At 49.8% G+C, this 19,890-nt stretch overlaps 1 protein-coding gene across 1 annotated transcript in view; it reads left to right on the forward strand.

Annotated features, from left to right (window-relative positions):
- The window catches only part of LOC119455347 (protein LMBR1L-like), a 98,797-nt gene that overhangs the window by 42,039 nt on the left and 36,868 nt on the right, over positions 1–19,890 (forward strand). Inside the window, 4 exon segments of the mRNA XM_037716730.2 lie at positions 6,377–6,441; positions 6,498–6,518; positions 6,520–6,583; positions 14,146–14,256. Of these exon segments, the coding sequence (XP_037572658.1) occupies positions 6,377–6,441; positions 6,498–6,518; positions 6,520–6,583; positions 14,146–14,256 (261 nt within the window).

A 19,890-nucleotide genomic window follows, 5' to 3' on the forward strand; every position in this document is an offset into this window, starting at 1 on the left:
TCTGCGCTCCAAAACTCCAAAAACTCACTTCAGCGCCGGTATTGGCCTGTCTCCAGTCCGAATTAAGCGGTGCACGCGTAATTTCGTGCCGATTTAACGAGAGTTCGCTGCCATAGACATATGTACATTTTGAAGGGAGGGAATTAGCAGGCCGAATTATCCGAATTTCCGAATTAACGGGGGCCGAATTAACGAGCTTTCACTGTAGAGGCAGCTTGGGAGTGAGGGTATGGGGAAGAAGTTGGATTCCAACAGAGATGAGCTCTGTGCGGGGTCGGGCGGTGGAGGCAGGCTTATGGCTGGTACCGACGGTGCTCCAGGAGCTTTCCAGGGTTGGCGTTTTATGGCCGTGAAATTCATCTCCGCTGATGAGTCATCAGCCTGAGATGCGGAAGGAGAAGAGGTAGGGGTGAGAGGAACACAGCTCGGAAAAGTGGGAGTATCATTGGCGGGCATAGAGTTTACATTGGCCAGCACGGGAGAAGTCATAGATTCGATGGAAGCGGCTGCAAGAAGTGTGGCCGGCTCGATGTAGATGTCGGGCTGTAGCTCTTTGCATCTGGCGGCAATGTGGTTGGAATAGACGCGACGGCAGCGGTGGCGGCAATGGCAAACGCACTTGGATGCGACACAGCTGGAGGTCCAAAGCTCTTGGTGTCGCTTACGGCATGGAGCTTGGTCGTGGTAGACATTGCGGCGACGAACGCTGGCTACGACGCGGCTGTTGCCCCTGAGCTCTCAGCGTCGCTCACAACGTTGAATGTGGCCGGAATATGCACGTTGTCATGCGTGGAGCTGAGGAACGCAGCCGGTTGAGACAGGGCTGCTGGCCTGGAACGTTGACATCGCTAGTAGCGTGAGAGTTGAGAGAGTAGGCACGGCGGTGCTGGTGGCGGGAGAAGAGGAGGCGGGCTGGCCATCGATGGGTGCCGGCTGCAGGGGCTTGGTGAGACGCTGCATTCCAGAGGTCCAGGCGCGGTGTCTTAGAGTTAGCGCGGCGCCGCGGCGCTTTGGATGTTTGGAGGGCCAGCCTGGTGTCGGACCGGGATGCGAATGGTGTCCACGTGTCTCGGAAGTCTTCGTGAAAAGATGGAGAGTAAATCCAGGTGCGAGCAAGGCCCTGGACCGGGCCAGGCGCAGTTGAAAACAGTGCACGGTAGGCAGCCAGCTAAACAGGGCGGCACCACCTAGTAGTCTTCCCACTTTAAGTACATTTATAATATACTTGACCAAAATGTATCATATCCTTATGAATCACTTTGTACATTGTGCATAGACTATAGAAATTGAAGCTGAAATTGCAAGAAACTGCACAAACTGCGTTAAAATGTGCAAAACAAGTTTGTAAAATTCTTAGTTTGTAAAGGCAAGTATTGAAAACCAGACAGAAGTGGGCGCCACAAATGCAGACTGCCAACTAGAAGGTCACTTAAGGCTAGAAGGTGCAGAACACAGACATGAAAAAAGAACTAATTGCAGATGCTCTGAGGTAAGTAATGATGGCTCGTCAATCATAGATGCAGTCGTGTGCACCCACGAAGAAGGCTGGCTTACACGTGGGCTACCTCAATACTGATATGGCATGCCTTGACTATAAGACATGCTTCTTCATTCCTTCTGTTTCAATAAACTTCACTGTTCTTGAAATTGGGAGTACATTTGCATATATGACAGTGCAGCAAAGCATCAGATTACTATCCACCAGTCAACAACCGATTATGCTCTATTAATCTCCGGTTGAGGCAGTGACCTGTCTGCCCGACATAAAAATGACTGCAACTGAAAAGAATTTTACAAACTATTCTGGCACGCCATTTTATGAACATAACATCCGTCGGGTCTTTTTTTCTTGTTTCATACCACTGCTATTTGTCTGCATGGTGACATGCATCTTTCTGAACTTACTGCCAGCAGTAAAAACAAATGCTGACTCCATATTGACTACCTGCTTTACAAAGTCTGTGTTGCCGACCAACAATTTGATTGTGCTTAATTATTTGGATCATCCCTCACCCCATAGACGCAATGTAGAATGACGACCAATATTTCTGATGCTTTACTTTGTGTTGTTTTATATATCATGCTCTGCCTGCCTGACCGTGGAGTACTTAAAGTCGAGCAAGATGTTTTGCTAGGCTAGTTGGTGTTTGTGATGATGTGATGGAAAGTAGCGCAAAGTGTGAGGGAAAAAAGAGCGCAAAAGAAAAGAGCTACACTCTCAACTGAATCTCTCATGTGCCTGCTTTTCCAATAAAGATTCAGTTGAGAGTGTTCTGCTCTGCCATCTCCTTTTTCCTCACTTTTTGCGCTACTTTCCATCATTTCTATCATGTGTGCTAATTAGGCCACCAAGATAAGCAGAAAATGCATTGTCTCTGTTTTGATATGCTGCCAGCATCTCCTCAAAACATAAGCAGCAAGAGATGCTTCCAGCTGTACCCAAGCCACAGGACAAGCCAAACCAAGCAGCAGAAGTTAATGCTGCATTTGCATGTTTGTCGCATTTGATTGTTCAAATCGCAACACAGTCTCTGTGGTTGCTGTTACAAATTTTTTATGCGTTTGCATTCTTAGGATACTTCACGCACTTTTCCCGGGGCAATGTATCTATGTGTGTATGTACGTGTTTTCCTGCCTACCTGGGTTCATGGTTGAATGGTTAGCACATTGGGCTGCTGTTGAGGTAACAGGGTTTGAAACCAACCAGCGGACCAACTTGGGTCACCAAGTAGGTGGCAATGTGTACATGTGTGCCACCATTCAACGAACCTCTTATCATGCCGACATGGGTCACTATAGATGGGGGGACTGGGTAGGTACCATATTCAAGGAAGCGCTTCAACGCCGACTTGGAGTACTGGGTATGTGCCACTCGGTCTGTGGTATTTAGGTATGTGCCACTGGCAATATGCTGCACTACAGTGGCGAAAAAAATCTCTTAAATTTCTCTGATGCTGAGTGGAGTCGAATCCACATAGCAAGGATTCCTCAAGGACAACAACCCATTGCATTGGCAGGCTGCACCACAAATGCACTGGGTGTGGGCCGCTTTTCAATTAACATCTTTCGCGCCAATGCTTTCGCCACTTAACCCATCAATGCACTGCGTATGTGCCATTCTTCAATAAACCACTCGCCATCTCAGATCACTCAGTATGTGCCACTGCGTGTGCGGCAAGCAAGGGAACAATTTTCAGTGTTCACAGGCACTGGTGCACCGTGCTTCTCGTCTCAGAGGTAGCACGTGGACTTCTCGGCAGTACCACTAGATGACACAGTGTATCCAAAAAGAAGCGCGAGAGAGGAGCCCGGTTGCTGCATGACGTATTTCTCAGCATTCCCACACACCGGCACCATGCATTTCGAAGGCACACGCCAAAACTTGCGGCGGCAACGCTAGATGGCGCCGAGTGTTTCCTTTCGAGTTGCTGCTGTCCACCTCTCTCAGCTGGGTCTGGAGTTCAGTGCCAAGAAACCTCCTGCTCCGGGACAAAGGAATGACAACACAGTAGTGCAAACAATCAAAAGGGCATTTGTTGCTCCTTTCATACACTAATGCACGCTAGCTGAATTACTACGCCTATGTGCCCGCGACAAATCAAGGAAGTCCGACTCACCGCGATCGGATAGCGGGCAAATATGTTCACCCACATGCTAGACACATACCTGCTGAGTCTCCCGGATTACCCGGGAGACTCCAGGATTTGGACAATTTCTTCCGGTTGTACGGTTGACAGGAAAATCTTCTGGAAATTGCTGTTGTGTCCCGTTCCCACGTCCACCGCTTTGTCAGACCACATTGGCGAAAAAAAAAAAGACCCAACCTAATCTAATCCAGTTAGAAGTTCATCGCGCAAAACATCGTTAAGAAAGTAGTAGGGAAACCCTATACATACGCGATTTCATTAACCGCAGAGCAGCTCCTTATGCTGACGTGGTTGTTGGGTGCCCTAGTGGTCCTAGTCTCATTAAGCTAGCCAGTGAATGCCGTCTTCCGCAACTAGCAACACTAGACTCTCCATCGTTCTCCTCGGCATCAGCCGCTCTGGCATTGCGTAGACCTACGATGAGTCATGGCTTTAAAATCAAGGAGCACTAGCGCAAAAAATATCTTCAAGTACTTTTAATGTAGTGCTCAGCCGAAGTGACACTGGGTATTTTGTTGATACCACAGAGCAATGCAGAGTGCAAGCGGCAATTTAACATTGAAAAATACGAGGACGCAGTGCCGCTCGTCCATGTGTCGCTCGTTCAAGGCGCTGGGAAACGTCAACCTCGCAAAATGTGAAAGAAATGTAATTTCTTACAATCAAGCATTATCTGAAGAATTTTTGACAACCGCCGTGCTTGCTTAGTGGATTTGGCATTGCGCTGCTAAGCACGAGTTCGCAGGATCAAATCTCGGCAGCGCAGCCGCATTTCGTTGGCAGCGCAATGCAGAAAACACCCGCGTACTTAGATTTAGGTGCACGTTAAAGAACCCCAGGTGGTTGAAATTAATCTGGTGTTCCCCACTACGGCGTGCCTCATAATTAGATGGTGCTTGTGGGACGTAAGACCCGACAATTTAATTAAATTTTAAAGAAATTTTGAAGCCAAAATTAGCAACAAGGAAATGCTTGCAAAAGTGATACCTTGATGTTCACGTGGTCATTTGTATGTCTGTAAACAAAATTGTAAAATCATTCTGGGAGTACTTGAAAATGTCGACATGGGGGGGGGGTGCAACCGACTGTTAGCAGATAGACTGTTAACGTCTATGGCTATTCGAAGCGTGCCCTCGAATACCTTGCGCACCCAATGCACCGGCGTATGAAGGAGGTATGAATTTTTAATAGGGGTCTTGGCACTTGTCGCATCACTGTGGCTAGAAAGCAGAGCTAGTATAGTAAATAGTAAGGAAATGCCTTTGCCATTCGCACCTCACTTCTTTAGTTTATTGAGTGGTTATATACAATTACAGCAAACAATTTGTCTAATTCTAAGTGACCAACTTATTTTTTAACGCGATAGCGTTTAGGGCCCCGTGTCGCAGAAAATCTGGCGTCGGCAACCTGTGTGATCGTGGGTGGCGGAGAAAATCATCCAACCACATCAACCGCGCCGGCCCTCCACGTGGTGCAAGGTTTTGGTGAACAAAAATTTAATTTCTCACAGTGAAATCCGTCAGAAAAATGGTAAAGTACGACTTTACCATTCAGCGTCAGATTCGCTGTCGGATTGTTTACCAATTGGCGTCGGATTGTATTTTGAATGCACAAGAAAACCTAATTCTTCTACGAGGAGCCTCAAACATGTCTACCAGACCGGCGTGCGTCTGGGCAATAGCAAACAATTAATAAAATCATAAAAAAAGGTGCTAGGGCCTTCACATTTTAATATAAGACCACTTATATTGCCCCTAGAAAAATGTCTTTCCAGCAATGCATTTCAGTGTAAAAGTGAATCCGACTTTAAGGGGATTGGTGTAAGCTTGGTCTTTGTAAGCTGGCTTTCCCACGTTCAGTGTTGCAGTGAATGAAGCCTACTTGCCGTATACGAACGATGCAATGCGAACGGGTCCCGATAACGCTGTCGCGTTCTACTCTTAAAGGCAAAGCTTAAGCGTCCTCCAAGTTTTTGTATCATTAACCAAGGCACTCGAGAAAGTGGTTGATTAGGGTACTTCAGTCAAAACATTGGTGCTCTTGGCCTATAAACATTGCAATCAATATCCCATCTCAGAAGGACTGGGGACCCAACACTGAACAAACACCCTGTTCGGGTCGTTGCGGGAATCACAGGGCTCCTGCGCCAAGGGTAAAAAATACAGAAAGAGGGTGCCGCTAGAGTGTAGCTGTGGGAGGATAGCTCCACGCAACACACCGCTAGGAAAAGTCCCTGCAGCTATGCTGCTTGCTCTTGCGATAACCAATGGGCCCACTTGAGAGAGCTCGTGCAATCTCCATCAGCTTGGGCCTCCGAAATTTGTGGCTCGGCGCAGCATGATCATGCGGGAGCACTAGGCACCAATCTTCGGCTTAGCACTCAGAAAAAGGAACATCACGAGATACGTCTCAAAGGCATTGAATAAACGGTACTCTGTCTGCAATATTGATACTTGTGCTTCAGTTACACTGCTTATTTTTTCCATCTTTCCTAGCTTCACCGTCTTTCTGAACTTTATTTGAGGAGCTGTAATAGTACCTTATCTTAAGTAATCCCAAAGTGTTAAATTACATTGAGTAACATTTGCTGAAGATTGTAGAAAATTGGAACAAGATTTGCACAACATGAGTCTTCATGCTATCACAGGTGTCTCTTTCTCTGTGTTTTTCTTGTTTCACTCCTAGCTCACTTTTTGTCTTGTTTTTGCAATCTCTTTGCCACGATTCAGTTTGCACGCCAGTGGGATTTGCCCGTCTCTTCACGGTGCTTGGAGAGCTGGTGATCAAGCCCAAGGTATGGTGGACACATGCGCTGAACAATCTCTTGGTAACTGTCTTCTGTTTTGGCAGTTCCTGCGGGACATTCAGGACTGAATACCAGTGTGCCGTGATGGAAGAGGAAAACCTGCGTCGCAGGGCCCTCGTCAGTAGCCACGGTGGGTGCTTCGCAACATGCCTCCAAAAGAGGGTTCTTCCTGCTGGGTTGACATGTAAACGGATGGATTAGTGCTAGGGGTGTGTGAATACCGAGTACAGTAGAACCTCGTTGACACGATCCCGTTTTGTACGATTTCTAGGTGCCAACGTTCGCTATCAGTAACGCAGAAAATTACCCAATACATTTATGCTTATTTTTTACTGGTTCATACGTTCCCGGAAAACGCCATATTTCGGCACCAACTTTCAGTAGATAGCCAAACTGCGATCGTACGATACTTTTTCCAGCCACTAGGTCCCATGTAAACAAGAGAAGGCATGATAGAATGTGTAAGCGCAACTGAACGAGGACGTAGAAAGAAACAAACACAGAGACAGCAGGTATGAGGCGCACACGATTGAGAACAGTAGCTGCCCACCGCAGCAGCTTCCCTGCAGTACTTGCCCGCCCATCTCACGTGAAAATGCTGGTGTGCACTAAGTTTCTTTTCTGGTACCAGCTAATAAATCTCCTCCACGGTCGTTGCACACCGCATTCACAGCCATCACCGCCAACCCTATTGTGATTAGCATCTTCACCGATCTGTTTCACAGCGGATGGGCACAGTGCCATTGGAAGTGTACTGTGCGCAATTAATAGGCGATAACTCAAATGCCCTGCAGTCGCAACGATTCACGCTGAATGGGCAGGTCAAAACTTCCCACCAAAATTTTGCCCCTCTTGGAAGAAGCTGCCGACTCAGGCCGAATTTAAGGGGGGACGCGGCTTTCGCATCGCGAAATTTGGCCAAAAAAACGATTTTTTGAAAATCACATTTTCAGTTTGTATGACTTCTTTTCTATTTTATTTCAAAATTTCGTCACGGAAAATCGCGCGGAAATGATGTAAAAAATGTTTATCGAAGCTAAGGTGGCGAGTAGTTTCTCAAAAATAGTGAAAAAACGGCATTTTTCAAGCCGCGATATATCCGCAACCGCGTAACCTAGCGCCGCCATCTTGGTCTCTATGGATAGCGCGATTCTCCGTCTTCAAATCTGGCGCCTCGGCCAGCTGCACCAGGCAAGAGCAAGCGCACAGCAAGCAAAAGTTTCAAGGTCTCGCGGCAGTTTCTGATCGGTAGCGCGCGCCACGTGACTGTACGCGGCTCCGCATTGGTCTCCCGGGCGGTTGCCCTTAGCAACCGGCGGAAAGGTCGTCTGCTCGCCGCGCTGACAGCGCTGAGGAGCCGATTTCGCGTCTTTTCAAGTCGTCGCAGCGTGGTTTGGAGATCGTATCTCACTCATGATAACGGACCGGCGCTCGCTTGTTAGAGAAACGAAAAACGTTGTCAAGCTCAGCCCTTCTTAGCTTGGAGAACGGCTCTGGTCTGTTATCATGGGCCGGCGATCGTTCAAGAAGAAACGCAAGACTGCGCATCAATTTAGTGCTCGTAAGTCGAAGCCACCGATCTCTAAAACAAAGTTTGCTCCGGCGACTTCAGCAGTGACAATGACGATGGCATGCAACACGACGCGGACGTGCAGCTAAGCACCTCAAGCACGGATGGAACATCGTCCACGCGTATTGGCGAAACTGTTCAGGAACCCAGCCGAAAAACATACCATGCGGAAAAAGAAAGCTGCAAAAGCTCATCAGACCATCAGGTCAGATGGTCAAGCGATGCCGCATCGCAAAGGACACAAAGGACTATAACCCTGGTGCCTATTAAATTTTGACAACTTTGAACCTTGTTTTCTCAGTACAGTTTTTTTGGCATGTTGCTCAGCTCGTGGAGCAGATATCTTGGTAACTACTTTACACATTTTGATTGCGCTTGTTTTGTCAGACTGACTGAACTGTACTTTAGGTGATAGCGCTCTTCTTTTTTTATCCTAGTGTTTTAAGAATTCGTAGTAGAGTTCCTTGTTTGCAGTGCAAGCGTGCTCACTGCAGTGGGACTGGAGAAAACATAAACTACAAACTTTAGTGTTGAAAAAAAATTATTTCGAGAACGCTATCTCCTTCTGCATACATTTGGCTGTGCATACAGTATTTAACAAACTTTTCACTCGATTTCGTAAATCCTCCCGTCCCTCCACGAGGTTCAAGAAAGAAATAATTTGTCTAGCAAAAAGTTTTCATGGTACCGCTTTGAAATTTTTATGAAAGCATCATAGAGCCATTCTTATTCTATGTACCAATTTTCATTGACATCCACCAAGAAACAAGAAAGTTGGTACCGAAAGCCGCGTCCCCCCTTAAGGAACGCAAATGTGTCATGAGTAAGACGCCGGCGGCGACATAAAAGAAGAAAAGGACGAAGTAAACAGAGCGTTCTGAACGGCGCGAGCGCGCGAGGCACGTGACCCGAGGTATGGTCGAGGGAGAAACGGCACTGAGCGAGCATTATCGACGTGGCTCCGGGCCAGGAAGGTCGCATCGCCAGCTCCGCTCTGGCGACGGGAGACTTGGGGGTCTGGCCGAGTCCGTGACGTTGGCCGTCCATGGTGTGGCCGTCAACCTCGGCAAGTTCGAGTGAGGCTCCTGGACTGGCTGCAGCCTCTCACGGCAGGACCGGGCACCCCAGAGAGGACCCCTCTTCCACGGCAGACCGGCACGTTTGATGATCCCCGGAACGCCACGTCGGCACTCGGGAAAGGAGCTAGACGGAAGCGGCGGCCGAGCACGTCGCTAGGCCAAGCCGTCGCGCCTCCCTGCCACGTCAGCAACAGCGACCGGGTTACCCAGGCTCCCGAGACGAGCGAGTTGAAGGACCGACTGCAAGGCAGCAACGACTATACGACAGTCGGCGAAGGCAACGACATTAAGAGAGGTCCAACGAGATCCCCGCCGGGAGAAGACGAGCAACGAGCACGAACTCCGTAAGGACGATCCTATTCTTGTAGTAGGCCAGAGTTGCCAGACGTTTGCGTAGGAAACGCCCAGGATCAGTGTGGTCTGAATTAAGGACACGTTTAGTGATTATTAAGGATGGTCTGAATTAAGGACATGTTTAGTGATTATTAAGGGTTAGGTTGTACATGTGTTAGTATTTTTCCTGCAGCGTGTCTTAGTGTGCTTAAGTTTATGGTTATGAATTTATTAGGTTGTACATTTTCCAGCATTTATTTGTTTAGTGTAGTTTGAGTTCTTAGTTTGAGGGTTTTGGGTTTTGTGTGAGATTAAAATCTGCTTGCTGTGTTGCCATGCGTCTTCCCTCTCCATCTCTCATAACACCCTCACGCTCCCGAGATCGGTGACGAAACACATCACAAAATGTAAGCTTGCTAAAGCCGTAAAAATTCTCGATTTCAATATATCCGCTTGATTTGTACATTCTCCTTGCCCTTTGTGGGTTCTTGGTGTCTCACAGGAGACCAACCACCGCGGGTTCGAGCTTAGCGAGCCACAGGGCCGCGTCAGCCGTCGCCTCCAGCACCGCTCGCGCGCGAGCTCAGAGGCCGCAAGGGGCTACCGAGCGACGCACGCAAAAACACAGTAAAGCCCTGAGTTGACGGAAACCGTTTACTGAAACCGTCGGCACCAGCACTGCACAAACGCCCGCGCGGTGGGGAGCCAAAGGGCGAAAATACAATAACAGGCGCATATAGCACGTCGCGGCGAGAGCACAGGCTCAAGCTGGGACACGCCGCTAGGAAAAGTCCCGGCGGCTATGCTACTTGCTCTGGCGATAACCAATGGGTCAACTCGCGAGAGCATGGGCAATATCCTTCGGCTTAGGCTTTCGGCAAGTGCGGCTCGGCGAGGTACGACCTCGCGCGAGCACTAATGGCACCGCTCGTCGGCTTAGCGTCGGGAAAGGATCAGCACAAAGTATGCGCTCCCCGCACGGGCAAAGGCACCGTGCGCGAGCTCCAGTCCTAGTCACAAAGGTGTCGGCGGACGAGAGGAAAGCATGAACGTACCGTGCGCTGGTCCCGGAGAGAAGTCCCGAGGCACGCTCCGCCGCTAGCAGCCGACAACCGGCCGCGTAGTGACGTCAGCGTCCCGCCCTCACCCGAACCGCCGCGTGCGCAGCGCCACCGCGGGAACCGGTTAGGCGGCGCGGGCGAGGAAGGAGGCCAGCGGGGAACGATAGCGAGGGATGGCAGAGCCCGCGCAATGGCACTGGCGCCTCCCTCAATCCCCACACCTTTCAGCCTGTTGTGTCATCCTGTCCTCCAAAATGTGCCAATTTGGATGTCTTCTCGCTTTCGATTCTATGCTGTGACCTATACTGGTGAACGAACATGTTCCCAAGTCTTTCATTCCTTGTAATTTACATCTCATCTGGCATTTGTTACTTTAGAATTTAAAATTCACGAGGTGAGGGTTGGGTTGCTGGAAAAAAGCTTCTCAAAGTGCAGAACTTCGCTTAAACTAATTGGAACGGCTATTGCTGCCATTATGTGTACAGAACTGTTGCTGCAATAGTCGTGACTGTGCTGCCTTATGTGTTCACTTAGAAGTTTCGTCGGCTTGTAAAGCAGACAATAGCAGACACCAAATGACAGCGATTTCAGGACTCAAAAACCGCTGAGGGGAGCTTTATTGGATGTGCCATGTCTGTCGGGAAGAACGATGTATATCTCTAGATCTGTGTCACGAATTTCGGCGCTCCAGAAATGGACAGAGACACAATGCAAATATATTAAAGAACATTTATCTCAAACAGAAAAATTGTAATGAAGAAAAACAAACAGCAAACTACCCTGACACACTATAAACACTATACACACACGAGACACTCCAAAAACTAGCTATACACAAACAAGCTCTCAACTACATATTGTTCCTCCGCTCGACTAACCAATGCAAAGTCACGAACAAACGAACGTTCTCACTGTCGTCAGTCGTGTCGGACTCCGGCCCAGCGTGGCAAAGGACGTTGGCCTGCGTGGTTCCGACGCAGCGTGGGCGTCGACCTCCGTCGAGAGCGATGAGGTTATGGTCTTCCGCAGAGACCCGCGTGGGCCAGGACGCGGTCTGGGCCAGTCGGCCGTTGTGCCGCTGACGTGGCCTTGGCGATTGCCTTCGTGGCACGGGACAGCAGCCGGTTACGGCAGCGTGGGGCTGGACCGGGGCCGCGGAACACAGCCACGGCGACGCAGTCGAGGCTCAGGAGCTGCTGGCCAACTCGCGAACGTCCCCTCTCCGGTCCGTGGTCCACGAAGCTGCTGCCTCCCGTCTCCAGAGCACAGCTGGAGATGCCACTGTCTTGCTTCTCGACCACGTCAGCAATGCCAGCTCATCTCCGCCTGCGTCTCCTTTTTCTTCATTTCTTTTTTCTCTCGCGCTTCACGTGCTTCTTGCCTGCGGGTCCCTTCTCCGTTTCGTCGGCCGGCGTCTTCGTCTTTATCACATTATCACACGTCTTGCCGGTGACTCATAACAATCTGTGTAGTATGCACAACTAGTGCCGAATAGACATTTCGATGCATGGGCGCACCTTAGTCACACGCATACAAGAAAAAAAATCAGTAGCCCCTCCTCTGTCGAGGAAATAGGGGTAAGCGAAGCTTGTCGTGTGTTTCATTGGTGTTCCTCCGAACGAATTGCACTGACGAGTACCACATTGCGCTCGAACCACAACCAGTCACATGCACTGCAGCTGACTCCGAAGTTCCGGTTGAGAAAATCGCGTGAAACCTGGCCGTCGCACCGGGGAAGTTGGCACTAGCGTTGCCAAGATGACAACCGCCGTTGTCGGGTTCCTGGAGGGCAAGACGATGCTGACGTTTGGCCTCAACATCGCGCTCCCGCAACTTGGCGTCGGCGACTCTTCTCTGATGTTTGGCCTCAACATCACGCTCCCTCAACTCGGGGTCCGCTGCTCTTCGCTTATGTTTTGGCTGGGCTTTCGGAAGCCTTCACGCTAGAATCGGCATGTTGACGATGATCCCTTCCCGAGTGCGTTCGCGGCGGCGTTGCTCAAACGCGTTAGGACACGTCGTCAGTTGCTTATGAATGGCTCATACCCCCTTAAGCAATGGCTCATACCCTGTAAACGCAGCCTCCCCATTACGACGACAGAAGGGAAGTGAAATTCTACGCTGGAATGATTAGCGGCAACGCAGCCAGCTGTGGTAGCAGACGACAAACGCTGGAGTAGTGGCACGAACGCAAAGCAAGGGGTGCCAAGCAAGTGAAAAACCGGGGAAGCTGTACTACTAGACAAGGCAGTCGTTCGAAATAGACAAGACAGTGGTTCCATATAGGGCTCCATAGAAAATGCATAGGGAAGCCTATAGTAGAGGTGGGTCAACTGAAATTTGGGGGCTAGCCAACTTGAAATTTGGGGACTGACCAACGTAAATTTGGGAAATTCAGGGGTGGGCCAATGAAATGCTGGTGTGGGTCAACTGAAATTAGGGGTGGTCCCACAGAAATTCAGGGGTATACGAACTTGAAATTTGGGAAACAAAATCAAAAGCAGCTAAGTAACAGCTGAGCTAAAGAATGCTTACGTATTTGTAGAAAATTCTCAGAATTTCTGTATAATGTTTCTTCCACATCTGCTTCTTTCATTCTTTTTCCATCTTTTTTTTTTTCTTTCTTTTTTTTGGTGTTCAAAAATGTTGTGAAAAGACTGGTGGCTTCAATAAAAATCTACTCGCTACAGCTGGTGTACTTTGCCTTTTACAAACTTTTAAATGCAACAAAGCTCATCAAAATTGGTGCTGCGGTTGCGAAGAGAACCAATTTCTCCACTCCCATGACAAAACCTACTTAGTGTGGGTGTTTTATGGGTGTTTTGGCTCCTCTTGTAGACACTGGACTGGTGCTGATGTAGGCACTAGGCCGTGTCTGGAACAGTTGCCTAACTCTCTCACAGCAGCGAGGCTTCTTGGAACAGTCAAACCTCCATATAGCAGATTATCGGATATAATTGATTAAATGTAATATGTTTCAACCAATATTAATGTGTAGCAAACATATGCTTATATAACAAAAATTGGATGTAACATATGAATTGTCGTGTCAGATCCGACTTGGTAATTTTAACGAGGTTCAACTGTACTGCACAAGCAGTGGTGTGGTCCCCGACACATCAACAGCCTGCCACAAGCTGTTTGCTGCAGTGCCTTGCTTCGTGACTATTTTTTGTATATCTCGATGGGCATTTGTTGTGAACTCAAATGATTATTGCTGGGACAGTGTTAGTTGCATGCATATCAGTGTCTTATCTCGCCTGCATCTCGAATGTTTTGCTGCAGCTGTAGTCGTACACTATTTTTGTTGCCGAGAATATTTTGTGATTCTGTGGCCTCGGAGAACACCGTCATTGTGTCTGGCCAGAAGCATGTTGTTTACCGTAAGGAACTTGTATGTTAAACTAAAAACCAATGTAGCACTGTGGCAAGATTTTCGTGTACTGCAATGTGGCAATAAAATCCATCCACGGCCTGGTCATAAAATAGAAGCACAAGCACATTAATATGTTGAAGTATGTGGCGCTACCATACATCGTTTGTACGATCTATAACTGCAGCCATGCTTGAGATGACTGTAAGCTCTTTTGCTTTCAATTAAATGAGAGCGGTCATAGGATGGCCCTCCAAAAATGCAATTTGTGTGCAGAGTTCGAGATCCACTACTCCGTGCCTGCTCACAGAAATGGAACAAATGGCTGTGCGGCTTCTGCCCTTCAACGAAAACTGTTGCAGCTCGGCAAGATGCGCAGAGAACTAGGTGGGTGCATGTTTTACTTCGTGGTATATTAGAAGGGTATATAATACGTCTGGATTCACCCGGATTGTCACTAAAACAACACCTTCTTCAAACTCTGTCTGTTGCCCTTGTGTATTCCAGGTTGTGTTGCAGAAATGACTGTCAACTTCTTACTGTGCTTTGCAGGTTCTCAATGTTTCCTGATGAACAGTTGCCATCCGATAGAAATTTTACTTCATCACACTATTTCCTTATACGGTGTAATCTCGGTGATACAATCATGCCTGATAATAATTTCAGGGCGAGTTCAGAATGATTGAAATTTTTTTTTATTTCTGCATGGAGAAATGCAGCACTGCGGCTATCTGAATCTCCGATCTCTCGTGTTGCAAATATGGTGGTGCTGCAGCAATGGAAAGTCGTGCTCGTGCAATTGGGTGCAGTAGCACTCAGTAGAGACCGGAGCCTGTGTCCCCAATGCCTCGAAAGGCGCGACCCCCGGTGGCGAAGTGATCCCCGGATTTCCAGCCCCGGGAGAGGACGTTTACCTCGTGGGGGGCCCCCATTATCTCATCGGGTATCGTCTTCAGCAGGCAGGAGTTACTAAAAGCACAGCAGTGCGATCCATTTTGTTGACAAATTGTTGACAGGCTCAAAGAGCCGAGCTCCCAAGAGGAGCGGGGCGGCAAAGCCGCCGGAAGCACCCGGTCACCTGGTATTGCTGTTGGCGCTGAGTGCGACGCAGTTGGTATATTGCTGCGGGCACGTTGGAAACGTATCTGCTTGAAGCCGATAAAGTTCTCCTGCGCTATATCCCATCTGAGGAGGCTCCCCTGGAGTCTTTTAAGGTGGTGATACCCCGCAGTCTAAGGAAAGCCACCCTGAGCTATTTCCACGACTCGCGGGTGGCCGGACATGCGAGTGGCTTTAAGACTTTCCAAAAGTTGTGCCGCTCCGCTACCTGGCCAGGCATGACGCGTGATGCTCTTCACTACGCCCGCTCATGCCGCGTGTGCCAATGTGTGAAGCCTCGCGCCGGCAAACCCCCCGGGCTCACGCAGCCAATCGACAGCCAGCTACCCTGGCAAGTCGCGGCCTGTGACATTATGGGACCCTTTCCCAGAAGCCGGTGAGGCTACGTTTTTCTCTTGGCTGTCACAGATCACTTCACGAAATGGGTTGAACTTTTTCCCCTTCGGAAGTTAACGGCACGCGCAATCTGGGACAAGTTGACCGAGGTCTTTAACCGCTTCGACTTTCCGGTGGAGCTGATAACGGACAACGCGTCCTACTTCACGGCCAAGGTGTTCGTGGATGCGTGTGCTGCCTTTGGCATTAAGCACCACAAGACAACCACGTATCACCCACAGAGCAACCCGACAGAGCGGATTAACCGGAACCTCAAGCCCTTGCTCGCGGCCTTTGCCCAGCAACACAGGGATTGGGATGTCTGTCTTAACGAGATAGGCTTCTCCTTTCGGTCCACAGTGAACCGTTCGACCGGCTACACACCCGCTTTCCTTAACTTCAGGGAGAGAGCTGCCAAATCCCATGGACGGTGTTCTGCGGCCCGGCAGCAACGTGTGCGCCACGAAAGCCGGCCTTTCCGGCTACGCGGCGGAACTCTGACACGGATGGACGCGGCCCTTGACCTGGCCCGTTCCAACCTGACTAAAGCGCGAGCTGGACAAAAGGTCCAATACGACCGGTCACATCGGGACGTGCACTACAGTGTCGGCGATCTCGTCCTCAGACGCAACCATGTCTTGAGTGACACCGCCAAAGGCATCTCTGCCTCCCTGTCGGCCAAATGGTTGGGCCCGTACCGAGTGGAGACCGAAATGTCCCCTCTGGTATACAAGCTGGCTGACTCCCAAGGGAGACCAGTCGGCGGTTCAGTTCACGTCTCGGACCTCAAGCCTTTCGTTGCACGTAACAACGACTGGGGAGAGGCTGAGACAGTTAACAAACCGCAGGCAAACCGTGACACACCTGGCCCCAGGCCACGCCACCGGTACAACCTACGGAAATGCACCTAGGCAGGCTTTCTCCCTCCAGCTGGTAGCCGGACTTTATTCCCTACCAGGCCGGTGAACGGAGAGACCCAGCTACGGTACGAGGGCGCACATCGAAGCGGTGACTGGTCCATGTGGCCTAGTATACCCTCTTATGTGTTGCCCAAGCCTCAGCCTGGCAAACACCCCTTTTTGGGCAGTCAGCCAGGCGGGCAGCTTTCTTGGCGCGCCGGCTATGCCGGGGGGCTTTTCTGTCCTTTACCTTGCGTCGTCCAGTCTTCTCCCTGTGCCTGACTCCACTGTGCCACCAGTCTTGCTGACCATGAAGCCAGCTGTCCCTGGTCCTACCATGCCAGTCTGTTGCTGACCTCAAGGCCTGCTGCTCCTGGTCCTTCAGCCATGACTGACTCCCGCCTTGAGGGCCCCAAACTCGAGCAGCCTTGCCTCCTGCTTGCTGCTTTGGCTGCCACTAACTGCGGCTGGTCTGCCCAGTCAGACGCTGACCCCTGGCCGAGGATGGTCACTCCGGCTTCCGCTGCTGACCTGGCTGCCAGTCATCCCGGCCTGCTGTTCCTGCTAGCGCACAATCCGGGGAGCCCTGTGACCTCCGTGGTGGCTGCTGCACCAAAATGGCAGCCATGCCGCCCGCATTCTCGGCCGCTTCTGCCCAGCAGACCTCAAGCGTTGCTGGCTGTCCCATGGTGCTGCCCTGCCCCATCCTTCCTGGGCTGCCTACCCTTCCTCCTGGCAGTAAGCCTTTCTTGGTGTGCGGAACTTTGGTAGCCAAGGCAAGCCCCCTGGCTTCGTATCAAGGAAGACGACGCCACCCTCTTGGACTTTCCCCGTTGGCTTAGCCCTCTTTGGCTTAGTCAACCTTGCCACTTGGCCTCAGTCAGCCACCTTTGGAGGCTGGCCTCGGTCTTAAGGAGGGGGGAATGTGGGGATCGAGGTGCCTTCCTGCGCCTCGTCCCCATAGCTCGCGCATGGCGCTTAGTTTGATCGCCGGGAACCGCCGCCGTAACGCCAACATGGCGGACATGGCTAGCGCGCCGGACCTACTTTTCCGCGCAAACCGTGCTTCTCCCCCACCCTCCCGGGGATTGGACTTGGCCCGCGAGAACACGTCATCGGGACGCACCCTGATTGGCCTCTCGAGGGCGGCCCTGGGCCCCCTCTCCTCTCGTCCGCTGAGCGCTTCCTCGCTGCGGCAGATGCTCACAGACCCGCAACGAGGTGATTACATGAGACCTTTGTTCTCGCAACTCCTTGTTCTCGCGCTTGGCGGACCACTACCCCGTTAGCCCTAGCGCAGCGGGCGTGCATACTCGATCAGTCTTGCGGCGAGCCTTGGCCCGTAAGCACTGTGACTGTCGCACTGTGCTGTATCTCGGGTGAATAAACCCGTGTTTGTCGGAACCTTCTCTGCGCTGTGTCAGAGAGTCGACGAACCCTGACGTAGCGCCTTTGTGTGTTGCGGAGTGGAGGAGCATCGTGCCCTTGCCTGACTGCGGCTCATAGGGTAAGCCTTGTGCAAACCCATCTCCACATGGGTGAAATTAATTTTAAGCGATACAAATTTTTCCACCTTCCCCAGAGATTTGTATCATTGAGATTCTACTGTACCAGCTCATTGCACGACTCCCATTGTTTTGCAATAACATGTTGGCACGTACTGCTTTGAGAGATCCTTGTAGACAGATTAAAGTATCGTAGACCGATTAGAGGCATGAAGATCCCGGACAACCCAGAAACAACCCAGAACTACCGACATTGCAATGGCACACTTGACTGGCTTACTATTGCAACCAGTTATACTGCAGCAAGAACCATGCACGATCTCCGGCAATCTGGTTGAAGTTGTAAATAAGTAGCTCAAGCATTATCAAAGAGTGTTGCTAGTACAACCACTGCAGTGGGGGTGCACAGCTTGAGATGATGGCCTTTTTTTTCCCCTGTTTGTTTGGTTCAACAGTGGGAAGCCAGGTAGCGAACATCAATGCAGCTAGGCCTAGCATGGCAGAGCGCACGATAGCATAAGACGACTTCACACCAAACACCCTGTGGCCTAACACAAGTGGCTACACTGATCACAGTGGCTACAGCTGCCAGTGGATTGGTGTGCGAAAGTGCTGATGCAAGGCTGCGAGGTAATCAAAATGGCGGCGGCGGTTGCTTCAATGCTGTTTAAGGGCACAGGGTAGGTCCTATACCTCCCATGTATTTTGAGCCTTATTTGAGACCCATTTTCTCAGCAACTACTGCGTGTAGCGCATTCGGGTTTGTTTCATTTGATTCGTGATCATGTCGTCTTGCAGTGGAACTAGAACTAAGATTATTTGTCGAAGATCAACAGTTTCGCAATTTTTTTACTAACACAGGCAGCTTTTGTTGTTTTTTCCAAAGAAAACAATTCAGAGAAAATTAACTGTTGAGTGCATGTGTACCATTCTAGTTCAGTAGCTGTGCATAGGTGTCTACTTTACGGTGGCTGAAAATCAACCTGCTGTCATTTGAAGTTTTTATAAAAATGGGGCAAACGTAACACAAAAAAACTATTTCGAGATATTGAGGGTCAAAGACAAAAAACATGTTCACTTCATTTTCTTTCAAAAACAAGATGCACTGAACCATTTGCCTAATAGCCACCAGCCACATAGTCACTGCCAGAGTCAGCGTTTCGCTTCTTTGCTTGTTTTCTGGTTTCTCTGGCTTGTTTTGTCATGTGTTCGGCCTCTCTTTTGGCAAAATACAGTCCACAACGGTCCACTTCACCCAACCACATCACAGTGTTACGCACTGGTGATATGCCAAATGCCTTCAGGACATTAACTCTTGCCATGCAATCTTCATTGAACGTGAGCACACCATCAAAGGTGGCACTTTTGAGCATCTTCATTCCGAGGAACACATTTTCGGTGCGCGCTCTCACACGACATGGTTAAATGACTCATTAGCAATTTGTGTCTTGCCGTGTAAGCACTTTTTCAGCAGGTGTGGGTGAGCTTACTGTTGGAATATTCACTTAATGGCATGAAGGACTGGTGCAGGCAAGTATTCTTTGTGCACAAAAGGCTCCTGTGTCAATTGAGCCTTGTTGTATGCACACCAAGTGCCGGCATCTTTTGGGCAGAGCCCGTGACTTGGGTCGATATCCGTAGCCAACATGTGAAAATATTTTGCCCAAACAGCTTTCCGCATGCTTTCCAAGTCTCCAGTGTTTCTTCTTATGGCTAAGCCATATTAGGTTTATCTTTTGTCAATGCAAGTGTCAGTCAACCGCCCCCGTCCTGACAGACATTTGCCAACAGATAGCTTTGTGCCCTTGCTTTCTTTCTTCAACTTTCTGAGCCTGGCACCCATTCTCTTTTGTACGTGCCCAATGGACTCTTCTTTCGTGATTTCCACAAAATTTACGTTTGGAAGAAACATGAGCGATTGCTAGGTTGTGCTAGGTGAAAAAAGGGGGCGTGGCCGCTCGTCACTTGGTTTCGAAAACCGGGTCTTTTTGGCTCAATCAAAACGCGGAAAAACATGTGGGGCACTGGATATTGTTGAGGAAGGCCTGAGCATTCCAAAAAAGGGAAAAACCCAAAATCGAATTTTTAAAAAATTTTGCCCTACCCTGTGCCCTTAATGGCAA

Source organism: Dermacentor silvarum, chromosome 6 (genome assembly GCF_013339745.2).
Source record: "Dermacentor silvarum isolate Dsil-2018 chromosome 6, BIME_Dsil_1.4, whole genome shotgun sequence".
Classification (NCBI taxonomy): domain Eukaryota; kingdom Metazoa; phylum Arthropoda; class Arachnida; order Ixodida; family Ixodidae; genus Dermacentor; species Dermacentor silvarum.